At 45.5% G+C, this 17,326-nt stretch overlaps 1 protein-coding gene across 1 annotated transcript in view; it reads left to right on the top strand.

Moving 5' to 3' along the window:
- Positions 1-1,009: 1,009 nt before the first annotated feature.
- The window catches only part of rnasel4 (ribonuclease like 4), a 68,134-nt gene continuing 51,817 nt past the window's right edge, over positions 1,010-17,326 (top strand). The window contains exons 1-3 of the mRNA XM_085264586.1: positions 1,010-1,081; positions 1,385-1,507; positions 2,822-3,029. Coding sequence (XP_085120712.1) covers positions 2,828-3,029 — 202 coding nt within the window. The 5' untranslated portion in view covers positions 1,010-1,081; positions 1,385-1,507; positions 2,822-2,827. The remainder of the gene's footprint in view (positions 1,082-1,384; positions 1,508-2,821; positions 3,030-17,326) is intronic.

Raw genomic sequence — 17,326 nt, 5'->3', positions numbered from 1 at the left:
AGTGCAGGTGGTGGGAGACAGAAGGACTCTGGCCAAAATAACATCTCTGATGGACAGAGTCTCCCACCCCATGCATGTAGATGTTGCTGAACTGCAGAGCTCCTTCAGTGAGAGACTGCTGCATCCTAGATGCATGAAGGAGCGTTTCCGCAGGTCCTTCCTCCCTGCAGCTGTCAGACTGTACAATCAGAACTGCTCCCAACAAACATAGATGTTTACATCAATGCTGTAACTGCAATAAGTTAGTTAATTAACCAATTCGCACTACAACCTGGTTTGCCTCTTACCTGTAATTATTTTTATTTAATTTAATAACTGTACAGTTCTCTCTGTTTATAGTAACCATTGTCCTTAATGTAAATATGTAAGAAAAATTGTGTATGTTTCTGTTCTGTGTCCTGTGTACTGTTTGTTTGTATATGTGTCTTTTTGGCTGCTGTTACAACCAAATTTCCCCTTGTGGGACAATTAAAGGATTATTCTATTTTATTCTACTTTTGTGTTACTCTGTAAAATAGCTGAAACACATTGTCACATTATAACCAGTAACAGTATAAACCTTAGGAAACAGTCCCACACACCAACACAAATCCCGGTCCTAATGAGGACACACATATGAACTTTCTCTTAGTATTTAGGTATGAACACAATGTAACAATGAAAGCCAGCCTTTAAAGCGATCGCCACAGTGATTCTACTTTGGAAACACGAACAGGTAGAAATGGAGGCGTCAAGCCTGATCGTTCAACCTGATTGTTTGGCCTGCAAATATGCAAGAAAACTTTTTTTTTCGTAAAACAGTAGAAAAGCCAGCTATGAGTGACAAACTACATTTGCGTGATGCTGTGGTCATGTTGCATTAAGTTTCTGAAACACAAACAGAGAAGTGGTACATTTTCTTAGAACTGGTGCACTGGTGATGTAGGTGATAATTTAAATGATTACATAAGGCGGTGCTGCTGAAATGTATAAAAATGAAAGTGACAAGAACCAAGTGTTCTTTGTTCCAGTTTGACTGACTTGAACGTAACAGCGTGTCTCAGCTACACTCTGCTCATCTCGAGTCTTCGCTCCTCATTTGGTAAGAATGTTTTGTTTGTACAATAAAAATATTTAATTCTCAACAGGCTCATGTTCTACACCTCCAAGGAAGTATAACAACCCTCGCTCCTGCCACACTTTACCTACTTTTACAATCCAGACACGGGCTTAAAAACATGCTGACATTATCTGGGTTCTGTGAGCACACAAATCCTGCATAAGCTACATGCATGTACAGTTTGAGACCAGTCTTTATGTTAGATAATCTTTCATTTTCATTCACACTGACTATCAGATGTTGCCTATTCAGTCATGTATTTGATTTATTGTAATCTTTCGCCAGCTTCAGAGCCTTTCACCTGCTGCTCCACACGACCCACTTGTGCCTGAACCGCTGCAGGTTAACCAACCAACCAACCAACCAACCAACAACCACTCATTCACTCATCAGTGAAGCAAAAATAAGGTAATCTCATGCTGGATGCCTTTTAGTGCAGCAAAGGTCGTGAGGTTCTTGAGTTGAGTTTTATTCGTTTTCAGATGTGCAGTGCAGATTTGTTATTACAGACCAAGCCACAATACACGAGGAGATGTGAGGAAAGCTTCCAGCGTTTACATTTATGATGATTTCATGTCCGAGTCGACGTTTAAGTTCTTGCAAATTGTTTCATTGTGTGATGTAAAGATTTCTGGCTGGCGATCAGTTTGTGAAAAGACAAAATCAAAATTCTAATGTGTCTCACTATAAGACATTTAGATTCAACAGCAATTTAAGACTCGGCCCCTTAGTTCCAGTAAAAGATACTCTTAATGCTTCTACACACCAAAACACTTATGATACGTTCATGCTCCATAGTCTGTGGGAACAGTTTGGGGATGGCCCCTTCCTGTTCCAACGTCACTGCACACCAGTGCACAAAACAAGATCCATAAAGACATGGATGAGCGAGTTTGGCCTGCACAGAGTCCTGATCTCAACCTGAAAGAACTGCTCATAAATAGAGCAGAGACTGCAAGTTAATGTGTGAGATCAGTGGCTGACCTCATAAATTCCCCATACACTCCTAAACGCTGTGGAAAGCATTTACAGGGAGGTCGACATCATATGGATTAAAAATAGGATGTAATTCAAGTTTATATGTGTGTGTGAAAGCAGAGGAACAGAATCTTTTGGCAACATAGTGTATGTAACAGTAGAATATGAATGAAGGGGAAGGAGTGTATGAGAAGTCCCTGAGCACCCAAAGACAAAAGCAAAGTAACTAAGCAATCATTCAGCAGCTGATCCGACGCTTCTTGCTGGGCTTGAAGCCAGAATAGGAGCAGGCTCAACAGGAGAGGGCTGGGTGATAGTTGAAGCCTCTGCTTCCTGTTAGATTTGTATTGTTGGATTGTCATTTATGCTTAGAAATATATATTTATATATGCTTAGAAGTATATATTCATTTGTAGATTGAAAGAATGTCTCATCCTAGGAGGTCTGTAACAACTCTGTGTAGCATGAAGAGGGGGGTGCGTTCACTCCTCTTCAGAGAGACACTTGGCTCCAGGCAGGTCTCTCTCATGCATGAGTAACACAAAGAACTTTGCCTATTTGTGTCTTGATTTTTGCTGTGTAGTAAACTGTGGTTTATGCTACAAACCTATCACTTCCCATTCTACTTTAGGAACCACAAGTTAGCATGTAGACTCAAATTTATTACATATTTGTTGCAATAATTTGTGCTTTTTCTGGATAAAATTCTCAATCAGAATATTGTTTCTGTTTTTTCTTCACCAGGTAATAATGAGGATCCTGTTTATCTGTTTGCTGCTCATTGCCACTGAGAGTTCAACGCTTGAAGAAACCCGCTATGGCCAGTTTAGAAGACAGCACATAAACGCCAAGATGACTGCAATGGATTGTGATACGGTTATAAGAAGGAAACAGATCTACAATGTTGACAACAGCTGTAAAGATACCGACACGTTCATCCTTGATAATCCAAGTGAGATCAAAAACATTTGTGTTGAGGGAATATTTGATGAAACATTTCAAATGACAAAAAGTCACAAGAAGTTCAAAGTTGTTAAGTGTGAACTAAGGAATGTGGGAGCCAGAAAACCCAGATGCCAGTATACTGGTAATCTCCTCACTAACAGATATGTTGCAGTTGATTGTGAAAATAATTTACCTGTACACTTTGCAAGAGACATTCTGGTCTTAGACGGCTAACAACTAGTGTTAAGTATGTTCAGGAAAGCCCCTAATATTATTTTTTCTTTTCTCTTTGGTGGAAGCAAAACTTAGCTGTGAAGACTGTTAACCTGTAGCTAAACACACAATGAATTTGAATCTCTCTAAAACTGCAAAGTAATCACAGAACATCGAACGATTCCTGAAGCTCGTGTTGCTTTGAGTTTGTGGTCCAAAGCATTAACATGTCGTAACAGTAACATGCTGCCACTTGTTCAGTGATTCTGTCATCAGCCATGGCTGGCTTGTGACGCAGTGCCAAAGGTGACTGTGTTTCTGTGATACTTTTACAGTCTGGACGATGTCAATGACTAGTCTCATGATCACACACATTTCACTAAACACACATGAGCTGTTTCTGTCATGAATCGCTGTGCGGCAGGCAGGAGTTGGACCCAAAGTGCAGGACTCAGACTCAGGGAGGTGAACTCAAAACTCAGCTTTATTTGCTGGCAGGGAAAAAAACATACAAACTAATCTAAACTGGGAACTTGGAAAACTCACAGAGAGACACACAGGGAGATCCACACAGCATGAGGGACGACGCGACACTGACTCAGAGAAACACAGGGTTTAAATACACTGGGAAGTAACGAGGGGACAAGCAAAGCAGGACGCATTCACATGAGACACGGACCATCAAAGTAAAACAGGAAGTATCACACAGAGACGCGAACTTGACACAGTGGAGACAGCAACTAAGAAATACAGAGACATAAACCATAAGGCAGAGGTCTAAGAACCAAAATACACAGGGAAATACTCAGCTGGGAACACAAGAGACTAGACTAGAGAGAGTAACAAAAAACCAACCATGAGAACATAATGCACAATGCAGAGTGACAGAAAACAAGAAACTCAAACATGCAAAGACACACAATTACACAGAACAGAGGGGACACAGAGAGACATGAAGGGCAAGGGATCAAAACTAGAAGCCATAGAATAAATCACACACAAGTACAATGATACAAAAATCACAAAGAACTAAAAACGCTGGGTCAGGAGACCCAGGACCGTGACAGTACCACCCCCCCTCTCAAGGGCTGGCTCCAGACAGCCCAAACACAGAAAAACAAAACCAAACAGAAAACAACCCAGGGCGGGCGGCGGGGGCCCAGGACGGAGGGCTCGGAACAGAAAACAAAAGAAGAGCACAGCAAACACCGGAGCCCAAGAAAACAACCCAAACACAGAGCAGTTCAGGGGGCCGACCATGCGCAAGGCAACGGCGGCGACGCGGAAACAGTGCAGGAGGCCGGCCGTGCGCAAGGCAACGGCGGCGACGTGGAAACAGTTCAGGAGGCCGGCCGCGCACAAGGCAACGGCGGCGACGTGGAAACAGTTCAGGAGGCCGGCCGCGCGCAAGGCAACGGCGGCGGCGAAGGAGACAACGGAGCAGTTCAGGGGGCCGACCGCGCGGAAGGCAGCGGCGGCCCTCCAGTCTCAGGCGTGCTGGCCATGGCCTGGTGGGCACAGGACCAGACGAGGCAGGACCAGACGAGGCAGGACCAGGCGAAGCACAGGCTGAGGCCGGACCAGACGAGGACGAAGACTCGGAGGCCGGACCAGACGAGGACGAAGACTCGGAGGCCGGACCAGACGAGGACGAAGACTCGGAGGCCGGACCAGACGAGGACGAAGACTCGGAGGCCGGACCAGGCGGAGCTGCAGAGGCTGAGGCTGGACCAGGCGGAGCACAGGCTGAAGCCGAAGCTGGACCAGAAGCAGAGGCTGAGACCGGACCAGGCGTAGCAGAAGCAGAGGCAGAGGCTGGCCCAGGCGTAGCAGAAGCACAGGCAGATGCAGCCGGACCAGGCGACGACGAGGCGGTCGCAGGTGGCGGCTGGACAGGCTCCTCGGGCCCTCCAGCTGATGCGGCGTGAGGCTGAACGGGCCCCTCGGACCCTCCAGCGGAGACAGGAGGCTGAACGGGCCCCTCGGACCCTCCAGCGGAGACAGGAGGCTGAACGGGCCCCTCGGACCCTCCAGCGGAGACAGGAGGCTGAACGGGCCCCTCGGACCCTCCAGCGGAGACAGGAGGCTGAACGGGCCCCTCGGACCCTCCAGCGGAGACGAGGAGGTGCTGGCCGGGCTCACTGGAACCCCCAGCGGACGAGGTAGATGGCGGCGTGGGAGCCGCGGAGTCCTGGATGAGCTCATCCGAGCTTCCAGCAGGAGCTGATGTAGAGCCAGAGAGGTTTGGGACCCCTGGCTGAATGTTAAGCCGAACAGAAGACCGTATTGCTATCGGGGACTGGGCCAATGGTTCAGGTGCGAGCTGAGCTACTGGAGATGCGGATGAGAGTGGGAGCTGAGCTACTGATGGTGGTGAAGTAGATAACTGCACGGGAGACTGAACTGAGGGCGTCTGCACTGGCACAGGGGACTGAACTGATGTCTGTTGTAACGGAGGTGGTGAGAGTGGAGTAGGCAGTGGAGTTGATGACTTCACAGGAGAATGAACCAGAGGTGAGTGCACAGGAGACTGAGCTAGAGGTGGTAGTGATAGTTGAGGGGAAAGTGGAGCTGGTGATTGAGTGGATGACTGTGCTAAGGGATGCTGCACTGGGGACACTGGAGACTGCACTAGAGACTGCAGTGACGGTTGTAGTGGAGGTGTAACGGGTGGAGGAGTGGCTGAAGTGGCTGCGGGTCGGGCAGCTAGTGGCTCAGCTACAGAGTGTATTAACGGCAGGGCTATGGGTTGAATGTCTGACTGAGTAGCAGCCTGAATGGCTGGGTGTAGTGATGGTGGTGGTGGAGGCGGCGACTGGGCTTTAGGCCGGGCGGCTAACTGAGCTGAGGGCTGGGGAACACACAGTTCATTTTTAACCGAACCCTCAGGACCCTTCATTTCAGTTTGTAGCTCACAACCATCTGAGTCTAAAACAGTCTTTGGATCCTTGGAGTTATTGAGCACAGAGACACCAATCTTCCTAGTTTCATGGATAGGCTCGAAAGGAACAGGAGTGACACAGTTTGAATGGCTCAATGGGCCAGAATAATTGTCCTTAAAATAAGCAGTTCTTTCATTTCCGGTGCCGCTTACACAACAAGCCGGCCCGGAATTAACAGTTTTTATTTCTGCAGGAGCCAAAAGAGTAGCTCCACCACTCACCCTAGCCGACTGTACAGGAAGAAATCCAGGCCCTCGCTGGGGCTGTGAATGCTGGCGGGGTGTCTGCCGCTTCCCTGTTGAAGAGGGAGAAGGGCTGGCTGAAGGTGATGTGGGAAAACTCGGCTGCAGTTGCTCCTGCTGCGGTGTGGAAATGTTGGGTGCACTGGGGGGAACAATGATAATCCCCAGCATTTTATAAAATGCCTGTGCTGGCGTGAGCTGGTTGCTCGCAGGCTCATAGTATTCCTCGCGGTGCCGCCTCGGGTGCTTTCCTCGGGTCCGGGTCGCAGGCGTCAACAGTGGAGAGGAAACAGAAAAGTGAGTAGACGGGTTAGTGGCAAACGAAGATGACCGGCTACACGGAGGACCCCCAAGAACCAACCGGGTCCCATCAAAAGCCAAGCGGCGCCTCCTCATTGAGTCCGCTGGATCCTTTTTGTGGTCGCGTCGTTCTGTCATGAATCGCTGTGCGGCAGGCAGGAGTTGGACCCAAAGTGCAGGACTCACAGACTCAGGGAGGTGAACTCAAAACTCAGCTTTATTTGCTGGCAGGGAAAAAACATACAAACTAATCTAAACTGGGAACTTGGAAAACTCACAGAGAGACACACAGGGAGATCCACACAGCATGAGGGACGACGCGACACTGACTCAGAGAAACACAGGGTTTAAATACACTGGGAAGTAACGAGGGGAATGAGACACAGAAGGAGGGCACAGCTGGGAGAAATCAGGACTGACGAGACAAGCAAAGCAGGACGCATTCACATGAGACACGGACCATCAAAGTAAAACAGGAAGTATCACACAGAGACGCGAACTTGACACAGTGGAGACAGCAACTAAGAAATACAGAGACATAAACCATAAGGCAGAGGTCTAAGAACCAAAATACACAGGGAAATACTCAGCTGGGAACACAAGAGACTAGACTAGAGAGAGTAACAAAAAACCAACCATGAGAACATAATGCACAATGCAGAGTGACAGAAAACAAGAAACTCAAACATGCAAAGACACACAATTACACAGAACAGAGGGGACACAGAGAGACATGAAGGGCAAGGGATCAAAACTAGAAGCCATAGAATAAATCACACACAAGTACAATAATACAAAAATCACAAAGAACTAAAAACGCTGGGTCAGGAGACCCAGGACCGTGACAGTTTCTCTGTCAGTCACAGCAGGAGGAAGACTGTCACTTTTTTGTCTTTTTACCTTTGACTCTGTCATTTCTTTTGGAGCTTAGTAAACAACCTGAACACGCGTTAGCCACTTTTTAATTTCTTTCTTTGTTTTTAGCAGCATTCCAGGGCTGTGTGCTGCCCAGCAATTTTGTTTTTCAAAGCATGTTTCTTGTGTTTGAGCAATAAAAAAAGTTACTAAAAAAAACATCTGGTTACACGTCATTTTTCTTTATACTACCTGAGCTGGTACATAATAAATACAACAATAAATACTGTACCTTCTACAACACGACTTGTGTAGATGAGTTAGTAATATCTCTCCCGAGCTTGCAGAATTAACTAAATTAAACCACATCCCACTTTTAAAGACAGTAGAAGGCGACCTGGCTAGATGGATTTCTCTACCCATATCACTCATGGGAAGGGTCGCCGCTATAAAAATGATGGTCTTGCCAAAAATAAACTATTTATTTTCAATGATCCTAAATAAGCCATCACAAGATTGGTTCAGATCTCTAGACTCGTATATTTCTAAATTCCTTTGGAAAGATAAATCCCCACGTATCAGCTTAAAAACACTACAAAGGACCAAGGATAAAGGAGGATTAGATCTGCCTAACTTTAATCACTACTTTTTAGCCAACAGGCTTCAGTTCATCTCTAGATGGTTTAAACACATCTTCTTAGATGAAACCTGGATAGATGTAGAACAGGCACTATGTAATAACCTAGAGATTTCAGACCTACCATTTATCAGCTCAAACATCAAACGACATGAATGCTTTAAAAGCATCAATATCAGCTCTTCTCTGACAGCATGGTGGGAGTTTCTAAAATTGACGGCGTCTTCATTAATCCCATGCAAACGTACACCTATCTGGAACTATCCGGACATATTACAAAACAATAACATGATAAACTTTCCAGTTTGGAGTTATAAAGGAATTAAAAACTTGGAACATATATTGGAAGGAACAGACTTTATTTTATTTGACAGACTAGTTACACAATATGGGATCAACAAGAAAATACTTTTGGAATATCAACAAATTAAATCCATAGTAAAAAAAAGAAATTTAATTCCAGTGAAGCTGAATTACAAACACCACCAAGTGTGGTACAATTTTTTAATCTAACCCCCCCCCCCAAAATTATTGTCTAAAATATACAGCACACTTTCTAAAGTAGATGAATCAATATCCCTTCCGATTGCAAAATGGGAAGCAGATTTATCAATCAGCTTAGACCAAATCCTTTGGTCTCAGATATGCTTAAAAACCTTTCAATGGATCAGAAATCCCAGTTTGCCATTAATACAATACAAAATATTACACAGAGTGCACTATACTGGTCATAGGATGTTCAAGATCGGCTATACGTCTTCCAACAACTGCTCACACTGCACAGCAAATACACCGGACAATTATATCCACGCTCTTTGGTTCTGTCCACCAGTTCAGAAGTTTTGGCGCAAGATATGTGACGACTTATCAAAGTGTCTGAAATGTAACATTCCAGCCTCCCCTTTAGTATGCTTGCTGGGCAACTTGGATGAGGTCACTACAGAAATAAACACAGCCCACGTTGTTTTTACGGCCCTATGCATTGCCAAGAAAATGGTCCTCATTAACTGGAAAAATAAAAATAATCTTAATTCTAACCAATATAAAAACCATCTAATAGATCACATTAGTCTTGATACAGCCTCTGCCATCACATTTGATCAATCCCTCTGGACTACTTTGATTGGCTTCATCACCTAGTGGGGGTGGGGGGTCATGGTTTAGTTCTGCCTTCGCTATTGTGGTTGATATGGGGGTCGGGACGGCCTTAGGGCATCTAGGGATTCCCTAGGGACGTTTTCCCTGTGGCCATGACCTGGTAAGGGGCTCTGGTGGCTCTTAGATGGTGTTTTCCTTGTGGCTGCTTACAGCGGAGATGGGGGAGGGTCTGTGCTGGTGGACGTTGGTTACTGGCCTGGTAGCCTGGCTGCCCCTGGGTGGGTCCGGGATGGGCGTGGAGGCTTGGGGGTCTGGGGGTGCTCCGCCCCCAGGCTGGGGCTCTGGCTGGGCCTTGGGGCCTTGGGTCCTGGTTGTTGTGTCGCCGGGGTGGTGCATGGGGGCTCAGCCCCGGAGCGGGGGACCTCTGGTGCATCGGCCTGAATGGAGGGCTCTCTAACTGGTGGGGAGGCTGTTACATCTTTGCAGGAGGTCTCCTCTCTACAGGAGCAGACTCTGCAGGTGGGGGAAAGATATTGGAGAGGTGGAGAATGACTCAACCTGGGTGTCTATTGTCTTGTGTAGTCTGGGAGAAGATTGGATGACGGGGTGGGTGCATTTTTCTCTGCAGTGGGGTCGGGTGGGCTGTCCCGGACTCTGTGGGGCCGGGTGGTGCTGCTGCTGTGGGTCCCGGTCCGGATGGGCCTGGGCCCTCTTGCCCCGGTGGGTTCCAGAGTGTGGGGGTGCCTACTGGGGTCAGCGGGGGAGCTTGGGTGTAAGACTCCACCTCTCTGGGGACATCTCGGGCTCTCCGAGGTGTGGAGACCTCTCCCCCCTCGGCACGCTCCCTGCCGGTGGCTGGTGTTGGTGTGTTGGTGGTTCTGGGGGCGACTGTGGCTCAGGGATTTGGGAAGCCTCGCTTCTGTCAGTCTGCCCCAGGGCAGCTGTGGCTACAACTGTAGCTTGCCTCCACCAGTCTTATGAATGTGAGAGTGAATGAATAGTGGAATTGTAAAGCGCTTTGGGTGCCTAGAAAAACTCTATATAAATGCAATCCATTATTGTTATTCGTTTTGGTGTCTGGGGCGGGGCGCTCATGTATGTACCGACTCACTCCTGGTGGCCGATTGGCGGGGCCTGGCACCTGTGGCCCAGCTAGGCCCCTTACGGGGGGTCGGGTGCCCTCAGGCCTCTCGGCCTGATACCCGGTCTTCTCTGGCACAGCTGGCTGCTGGCAGAGCCCGCGGGCACATCACTGCAACCCCCTCTGGCCTCTGCTCCGTGGCTGCTGGGTGACCTCTCGTTTGGGGCTCTCCTCAGCTCTTCCCAGGAGGGTGGCACGTTGGCCCCCTGGTGGTCCTCCTCGGGTCCTCGTACTCTGGGGCCTCTGGATGTCTGGGGCCTGGATCTCCTCCATACCTGCTTCATGCCCTGGGGGACGGGGCTATGGCTCCCCACACTCCCTAGCAGATCGTTACATGGAGAAACCTTTTGAATACAAGCGTGCTGATCCACACAGGTGTGTACACAGGTGTGCACATAGGTGTTCACAGACACAAACTACACCTTTCTTGGCTGCTGCCTGAAAGCACATTGTGCGCTGTCGATCTTGCGTGCTGTAACATAACATCTAATATTTGGTATCTACTGTTATCTACTGTTAGCTGTTTTATTGTGATGGTGCTATATTTATTATGTTGCTCTTTCTTGTTTGTTTTCTCTTCTGTTTTTTCTTATCTCCATACAGGTGATCCAGGTGTTTTGTTTGTTTTTCTTTTTTTCTTCCCCCCTTTCTCACCGTCTCTTCTCCCCTCTATTTTTTTTTCTCCCCCTCTCTTTCTTTCATTCTTTCTCCCTGTCCTATCCCCCAGTCATGTCTGTCCCATCTGTAACAACCAAAAATCAAATCAAATAAATATATAATTATAATAAAGGTCAATCAAATGGCCCAAACGCAAGACCGTGATGATCCAATTGGTAAAGTAAAGCCGCTTGGCATCTTTCTTGGCCTTCAGACAACAATTCTGATGGCTAAAGATCCAAACGGGACAGGCAAAAAAAAAAAAAAAAAGATGAGTCAGTGAAGCAAACTGATCAGCTGTCTTATTGTGTCTTTTGTGTGTTTGGTTTTGTGTATTCAATGAACCGAACGCCGTCTTTACTGCACGAGGGTGTGACCATCCACATCCTTTCATCTGTCCACTGTCAGCCAATAATTTTATAAAAATCTGGCCAAGTCTTCCAAGTGTGCGTGCTTTTCCTTCTGACCAGATGCAGATTTCTGTACCATCACTTTATTGCCCTTATACTGTTCAGCACACAGTGTATGTGCGCTAAAACAGAAACTGTTTCACTGCTTCTTTGTAGTGGCAGGTTACAAAACATCATAAGATGCTGAGTGGCCATACAAGATGGAATTTGGTTAGCAACAACTCTCTGAGGCCTTTACTGTGAAACACAACGCTGTCTTATCCGGTTAACTTCAAGATTTAATGTGGGATTTTTTTGTAATCCAAGACATAATGCCAGGTCAACTCATGCTTTGAACCTAATCTGCTCCAGAGCAAATCATGTTCCAAATGTGAGATCAACAGGTAGAAAATCACCACCTACTAACCAGTAAGACCGAAAAAGAACAAAATAAATAAAATCCCCGATCCTGGAAGATCCCTCAGACCACTGTGTGCAGAGAGTAGGAGGGTGTAATGTCTTTGTCTTTCCATGATGAGCAACAATAATGAACATAGATTCTCTACAACAACTTTATTGTTTTGGAAGTATTAATATATTATCCCAAAACTTCTACATTTAACCTTTTAATCAGACCAGCAAAAATCTAGTATTTAATTTTAGCAGCAGTCATAAAAAATTATTTGCTAAAAGCATTTTTGCAGCTGAATATTTTAAATTACAGTTAACTTTACTTTTTGGCTGTTTTACCTGTAAGACATTAAAATAACATGCTAAGGTTTAATAGTCTATATGGAATACACTCTGAGGCCTGGGCAGTGTTGTGCTAATAAGAGAAGGTTTGTGTGTGCAGTGAAACAGTAATTTTTTGTATTTCACAATTTATTGATATGTTTGATCCTTTCTGACCTGCGTTAATGAAGCAGTCATTAGAGCACCATGTCCGCTACAATAGTTCTGTAGTTTGATGCTTGAGTCGTTGCAGACTTGTTGAAACTCCCTCACCCGTCAAAGCAGCGTCTTTGTTATTCGAGTCCAGCAGATGGCAGTGTTTCACTGTCATATGACGGCTGTCTGAAGCTTCAATATGATTGTTCGTTTAAATTAGATCGTTTTATACAATAGTTTGTGTTTGCTAGGTTTGCTATGCAACAGTGGGGAGGAAAAACTCCGTTTTAACAGGAATATCTAGACATGAGTGATTACTGCAGTGGGGCACTATCTGTGCTATCTATAAGAAATGTTAGCAACAATAAAACTCTGAGGATCAGGGCTCCATTTCACTCCAGTGTTCAGTGGCATTTTAAAAGAGTGAATACCGACGCTGAATGTCTTTGTAAAGCAAAAGCACTTTGTTAGCCTTTACAGAGCAAAGCTATGGATCAATGTGCAGTGAAGAAAAATCCAGGTGGCCAGTCTGTCCTTTCCTAACCAATCACAGAGCTCCTTACATTGTTGCGCTGGAGAATAACTAAATATAATATAAAGATGATATTGAAAATAATCTTTTGTAGAGTCACTACTTAGTGGGCAGAGGACAGTTATCACTTTGCTGGATGCTTTAAAGTCGCATGTTCTGTATTTGCAGATTAACAGGATATTAACAGATTAACAGCTTTCATTAGACTTCATATGATAATCAACAGTGAAGTGTTTCTCTTTCAGTGTTTATTCTTGCTCATTGAATGATCTCTGTTCAGATAATATGCTGCACTCATCTCATGTTTCTTTAAATACGGCATCACTTGTCCAGCTGTCAAACTCTGAAAGAGTTACAGTTTCACCACTGAGCACTTTGAATGGTTATTCTTTTATTTAAAAGCACTTATTCTAGCTGCATCATCAATACGACAAAAACTGTGACTTTAGCAAAAGTTTATCTAAAAATATTTAGGGGGAAATGTTCCTACACCCCTCATGTAAACGTTACACCTCCAAAAGGGAGAAATAATCAGAATAAGGCGTAATCATTGTCTTGATAATAATGACCATGAAAATGAAACTAGGCCTACCTTTAGTTCAGCACACTCAGTGTTGCATAAAGACATGCGAACATGCCATCATCCATTCTGGAGCCTACTTTTAAAAAGAGCGAGCTGTTTATTCTGGCTGAGTAGCAAACAGAACCAACCATGACAACCTAAACTGGGAAAACACTTGGAAACCTTGAACACTGGGAATATGGAGACACAGGGGGTAGGTGAACAGGCACTCTGACAAAGGACAGAGGAAAACAGAGACAATATATATAAGACAAGAAGTAACACAGACACCCTTTTCGGTGACAAAAAAGAGAAAATATCCAGTGAAAGGCAGTTCTCTTGGAAAAACTGCCTTATTGATGTCAACGGTCAGAGAAAAATGTCTGATAGGAAGGCAACCGTAGCTCATACAACCATTTGTTGCAACCAAAGAATGCAGAAGAGCGTTTTGGTCAGCTAAGAACAGGAAATTGAAGCTACAGTTCTCAAAATTTGACATGAGAAGATTGGATAAATGTTGCCTGGTCTGATGAGTCTTGATTTCTGCTCTGACATGCAGATGGTCGGGTCAGAATTTGGCATAAATAGCATGAAAGGATGGATCCATGCTGCCTTATGTCAGCTGTGCAGACTAGTGGTGGTGGTGTCACTGTGGGGGGGAGGGGCGGTATTTTCTTGCTGAAACGTTACATAGTGAGTGTGTGTGTGTGTGTGTGTGTGTGTGTGTGTGTGTGTGTGTGTGTGTGTGTGTGTGTGTGTGTGTGTGAGTGAGAGAGAGAGAGAGAGAGAGAGAACAACTTGAAACAAACTGCAGCAATAAGGGCAAACTAGTGCACAGTTATGTTTACGTGAGCGTTATTTTGTATGCATTTGTACAGTTCCATAACTGTGAGAATACATTGATAGCATTTAACTCTAGTAACAGGCATTTGTACCAGTAAGCATGAAAAAGTAGGGAAAAGAACTAGTATGTAAGCACTGACTAGTACTGTAAAGTATATGTGTATATAGGTCAATCGTGGCTCAAGAGTTCGCAGTTCATCCTGTAATTGGAAGGTTGCCAGATTGAGCCCCGCCTCCGACAGTCTCGGTCGTTGTGTCCCGGGGCAAGACACTTCACCCGTTGCCTACTGGTGGTGGTCAGAGGGCCCGGTGGCGCCAGTGTCCGGCAGCCTCGCCTCTGTCAGTGCGCCCCAGGGCAGCTGTGGCTACAATGTAGCTGCCATCACCAGTGTGTGAATGTGTGAATGACTGAATGTAGTGTAAAGCTCTTTGGGGTCCTTGGGGACTAAGTAAAGCGCTGTACAAGTACAGGCCATTTACTGTGCATGTGTTTATGCTCAAGTGTATGAATAAATTAGTCAGTTTTAAACAGTTGCAATTTAAACAGTAGAAGAGTGGCACTATATTTATATATTTATAAAGAATTTCAAACAACAATTAATTGATGCTCAAAGCAGGTTTATTTAATTAATATCCAGATTTCCAATTAGTTCCGAATTCATTCAGCAGCAAATCACATCACCAGTCACTTCAAGGCTGTATGTATTATTGTAAGGTAGACCCTACAATAATACATACAGAGAACCCAACAATCATATGACCCCCTATGAGCAAGCACTTTGGCGACAGTGGGAAGGAAAAACTCCCTTTTTACAGGAAGAAACCTCCGGCAGAACCAGGCTCAGGTCGGGGCGGCCATCTGCTGCGACCGGTTGGGGTGAGAGACTGAAGACGTTTGTTGTAGGTCTGATTGAAGGACTGATGTGATGGTAAGTTGTCTGCTGCTCCGCTTTGAATATTGAGAGATTAGTTGATGGATTTCAAGCCAAATTGTGCCCAAGTTTAAGACCACATTCATTGGTTGTTTTTGTTGATGTTATTGTTTTGGGCTTTTTTTCCACAAGAATTTCTAGCTCCCCTAGAATTCTGGCCACCCAAACGATGATTGCTGCTGAGAGAACACAAGGTTTTGTCCCCCTGTACTATTCATGTCAGTGCAGGGGGTTCTCCTTGAGAGGCCAGGGTGGAAAAAGGGATGCTTCAGAACCTCCGAGGGTGTTATGCGCAGATTTGCATCCAAGGCCAACATTTCTTTGATTAGCCTTACAAATAATGTTTGGCCATTTTCCGGTCCTCGCCTAACTTTCAGCAGTTTTTCGAGGTCATCGAGACACTTAAGTTTTATATATCGAGTTTCCTTTGATCGATAATGTGTCTCGTATTGAAATTGTTCTTGGGTCTTAAATGTCCAGCGCTGTTTGTTGTAGTTATCCTCGATGAAGTAGCAGTCAGTGTACAAGCCAGACTCTAGGAGATGATCTGGTAGCTGACCCTGGGTTTCAATTATGAATTTTAAAACATCATAATCGTCTTCCCCAGGATAGAGAGGCACCCCTGTAGCAAGCTCCACAGCTACCAGCCCCAGAGACCACATGTCGATTGCTTCGTGGTATGGAATGCCAAGCATAAGCTCAGGTGCACAATAACCAATTGTCCCCACACGGTCACCAGGAATCACTGCAGAAGCAGGACATGCGAGGCCAAAGTCTATGAGTTTGACTTTGACGGGAGACTCACTGTGGTTCAGCACCATGATGTTTCCAGGTTTGAGGTCAGCATGCACTATTCCCACAGAACCCAGGTGGAACAGAGCATTTGCAAGCTGATGCAAAATTGGCCTGAGTTCTCTCATTGGGAGACCTCGGTTATTCCGGTCCCCAATGTAGTCCCACAGGCTTTGGTCAAGCAATTCGAAATTCAAGCAAATGCGCTGTCCATCGAGGAAATAGTCGTTCCATTCCACAATGTTGCACCTGTCTGGATCCAAGCGTCGTAGCTGCTCCAGGATGAAAATTTCCAGTTTTGCCTGGAGCAGAATTTCAGGGTCGCTCTTGTTGACTTTAATAGCAACGGTTTTGTTGTTTTTTGTATCGCGACATCTGGTTACCAAACCAAAGCCTCCTTCTCCAAGGAAAGCCTCTACCACGTGGTGATCTCCTAAAATGGTCCCTTCCGTTATTTGAAGATCATCTTCAGAGGCAGATGGGTTGGCTGAGGTGTTGATGTCTCCTTTTTGAGGAAATTCAACTGAGTTTTGGAAACTGCAGCTGAATTTTTGCAATCCATGACTTTTCCAGCTTGAAGGCTGCTGAGAGAGCACAAGGAGTTCTCCCCCTGTACTATTCATGTCAGTGCAGGGGGTTCTCCTTGAGAGGCCAGGGTTGAAAAAGGGATGCTTCAGAACCTCCGAGGGTGTTATGCGCTGATTTGCATCCAAGGCCAACATTTCTTTGATTAGCCTTACAAATAATGTTTGGCCATTTTCCGGTCCTCGCCTAACTTTCAGCAGTTGTTCGAGGTCATCGAGACACTTAAGTTTTATCGATCGAGTTTCCTTGGATCGATAATCTGTCTCGTATTGAAATTGTTCTGGGGTCTTAAATGTCCAGCGCTGTTCCTTGTGGTTATCCTCGATGAAATAGCTGTCAGTGTACAAGCCAGACTCTAGGAGATGATCTGGTAGCTGACCCTGGGTTTCAATTATGAATTTCAAAACGTCATAATCGTCTTCCCCAGGATAGAGAGGCACCCCTGTAGCAAGCTCCACAGCTACCAGCCCTAGAGACCACATGTCAATTGCTTCATCATATGGAGTGCCAAGCATAATCTCAGGTGCACAATAACCAATTGTCCCCACACAGTCACCAGGAATCACTGCAGAGGTGTTACATGCGATGCCAAAGTCTATAAGTTTGACTCTGACTTGAGATTCACTGCGGTTCACAACCATGATGTTGACAGGTTTGAGGTCAGCATGCACTATTCCCACAGAACCCAGGTGGAAT

The sequence above is a fragment of the Mchenga conophoros genome, linkage group LG23 (genome assembly GCF_057382185.1).
Source record: "Mchenga conophoros isolate Kocher_MC1m ecotype Shallow Benthic linkage group LG23, M_conophoros_male_GT1.1, whole genome shotgun sequence".
NCBI lineage: Eukaryota > Metazoa > Chordata > Actinopteri > Cichliformes > Cichlidae > Mchenga > Mchenga conophoros.
This window is presented reverse-complemented; position numbering and strand designations above follow the sequence as displayed.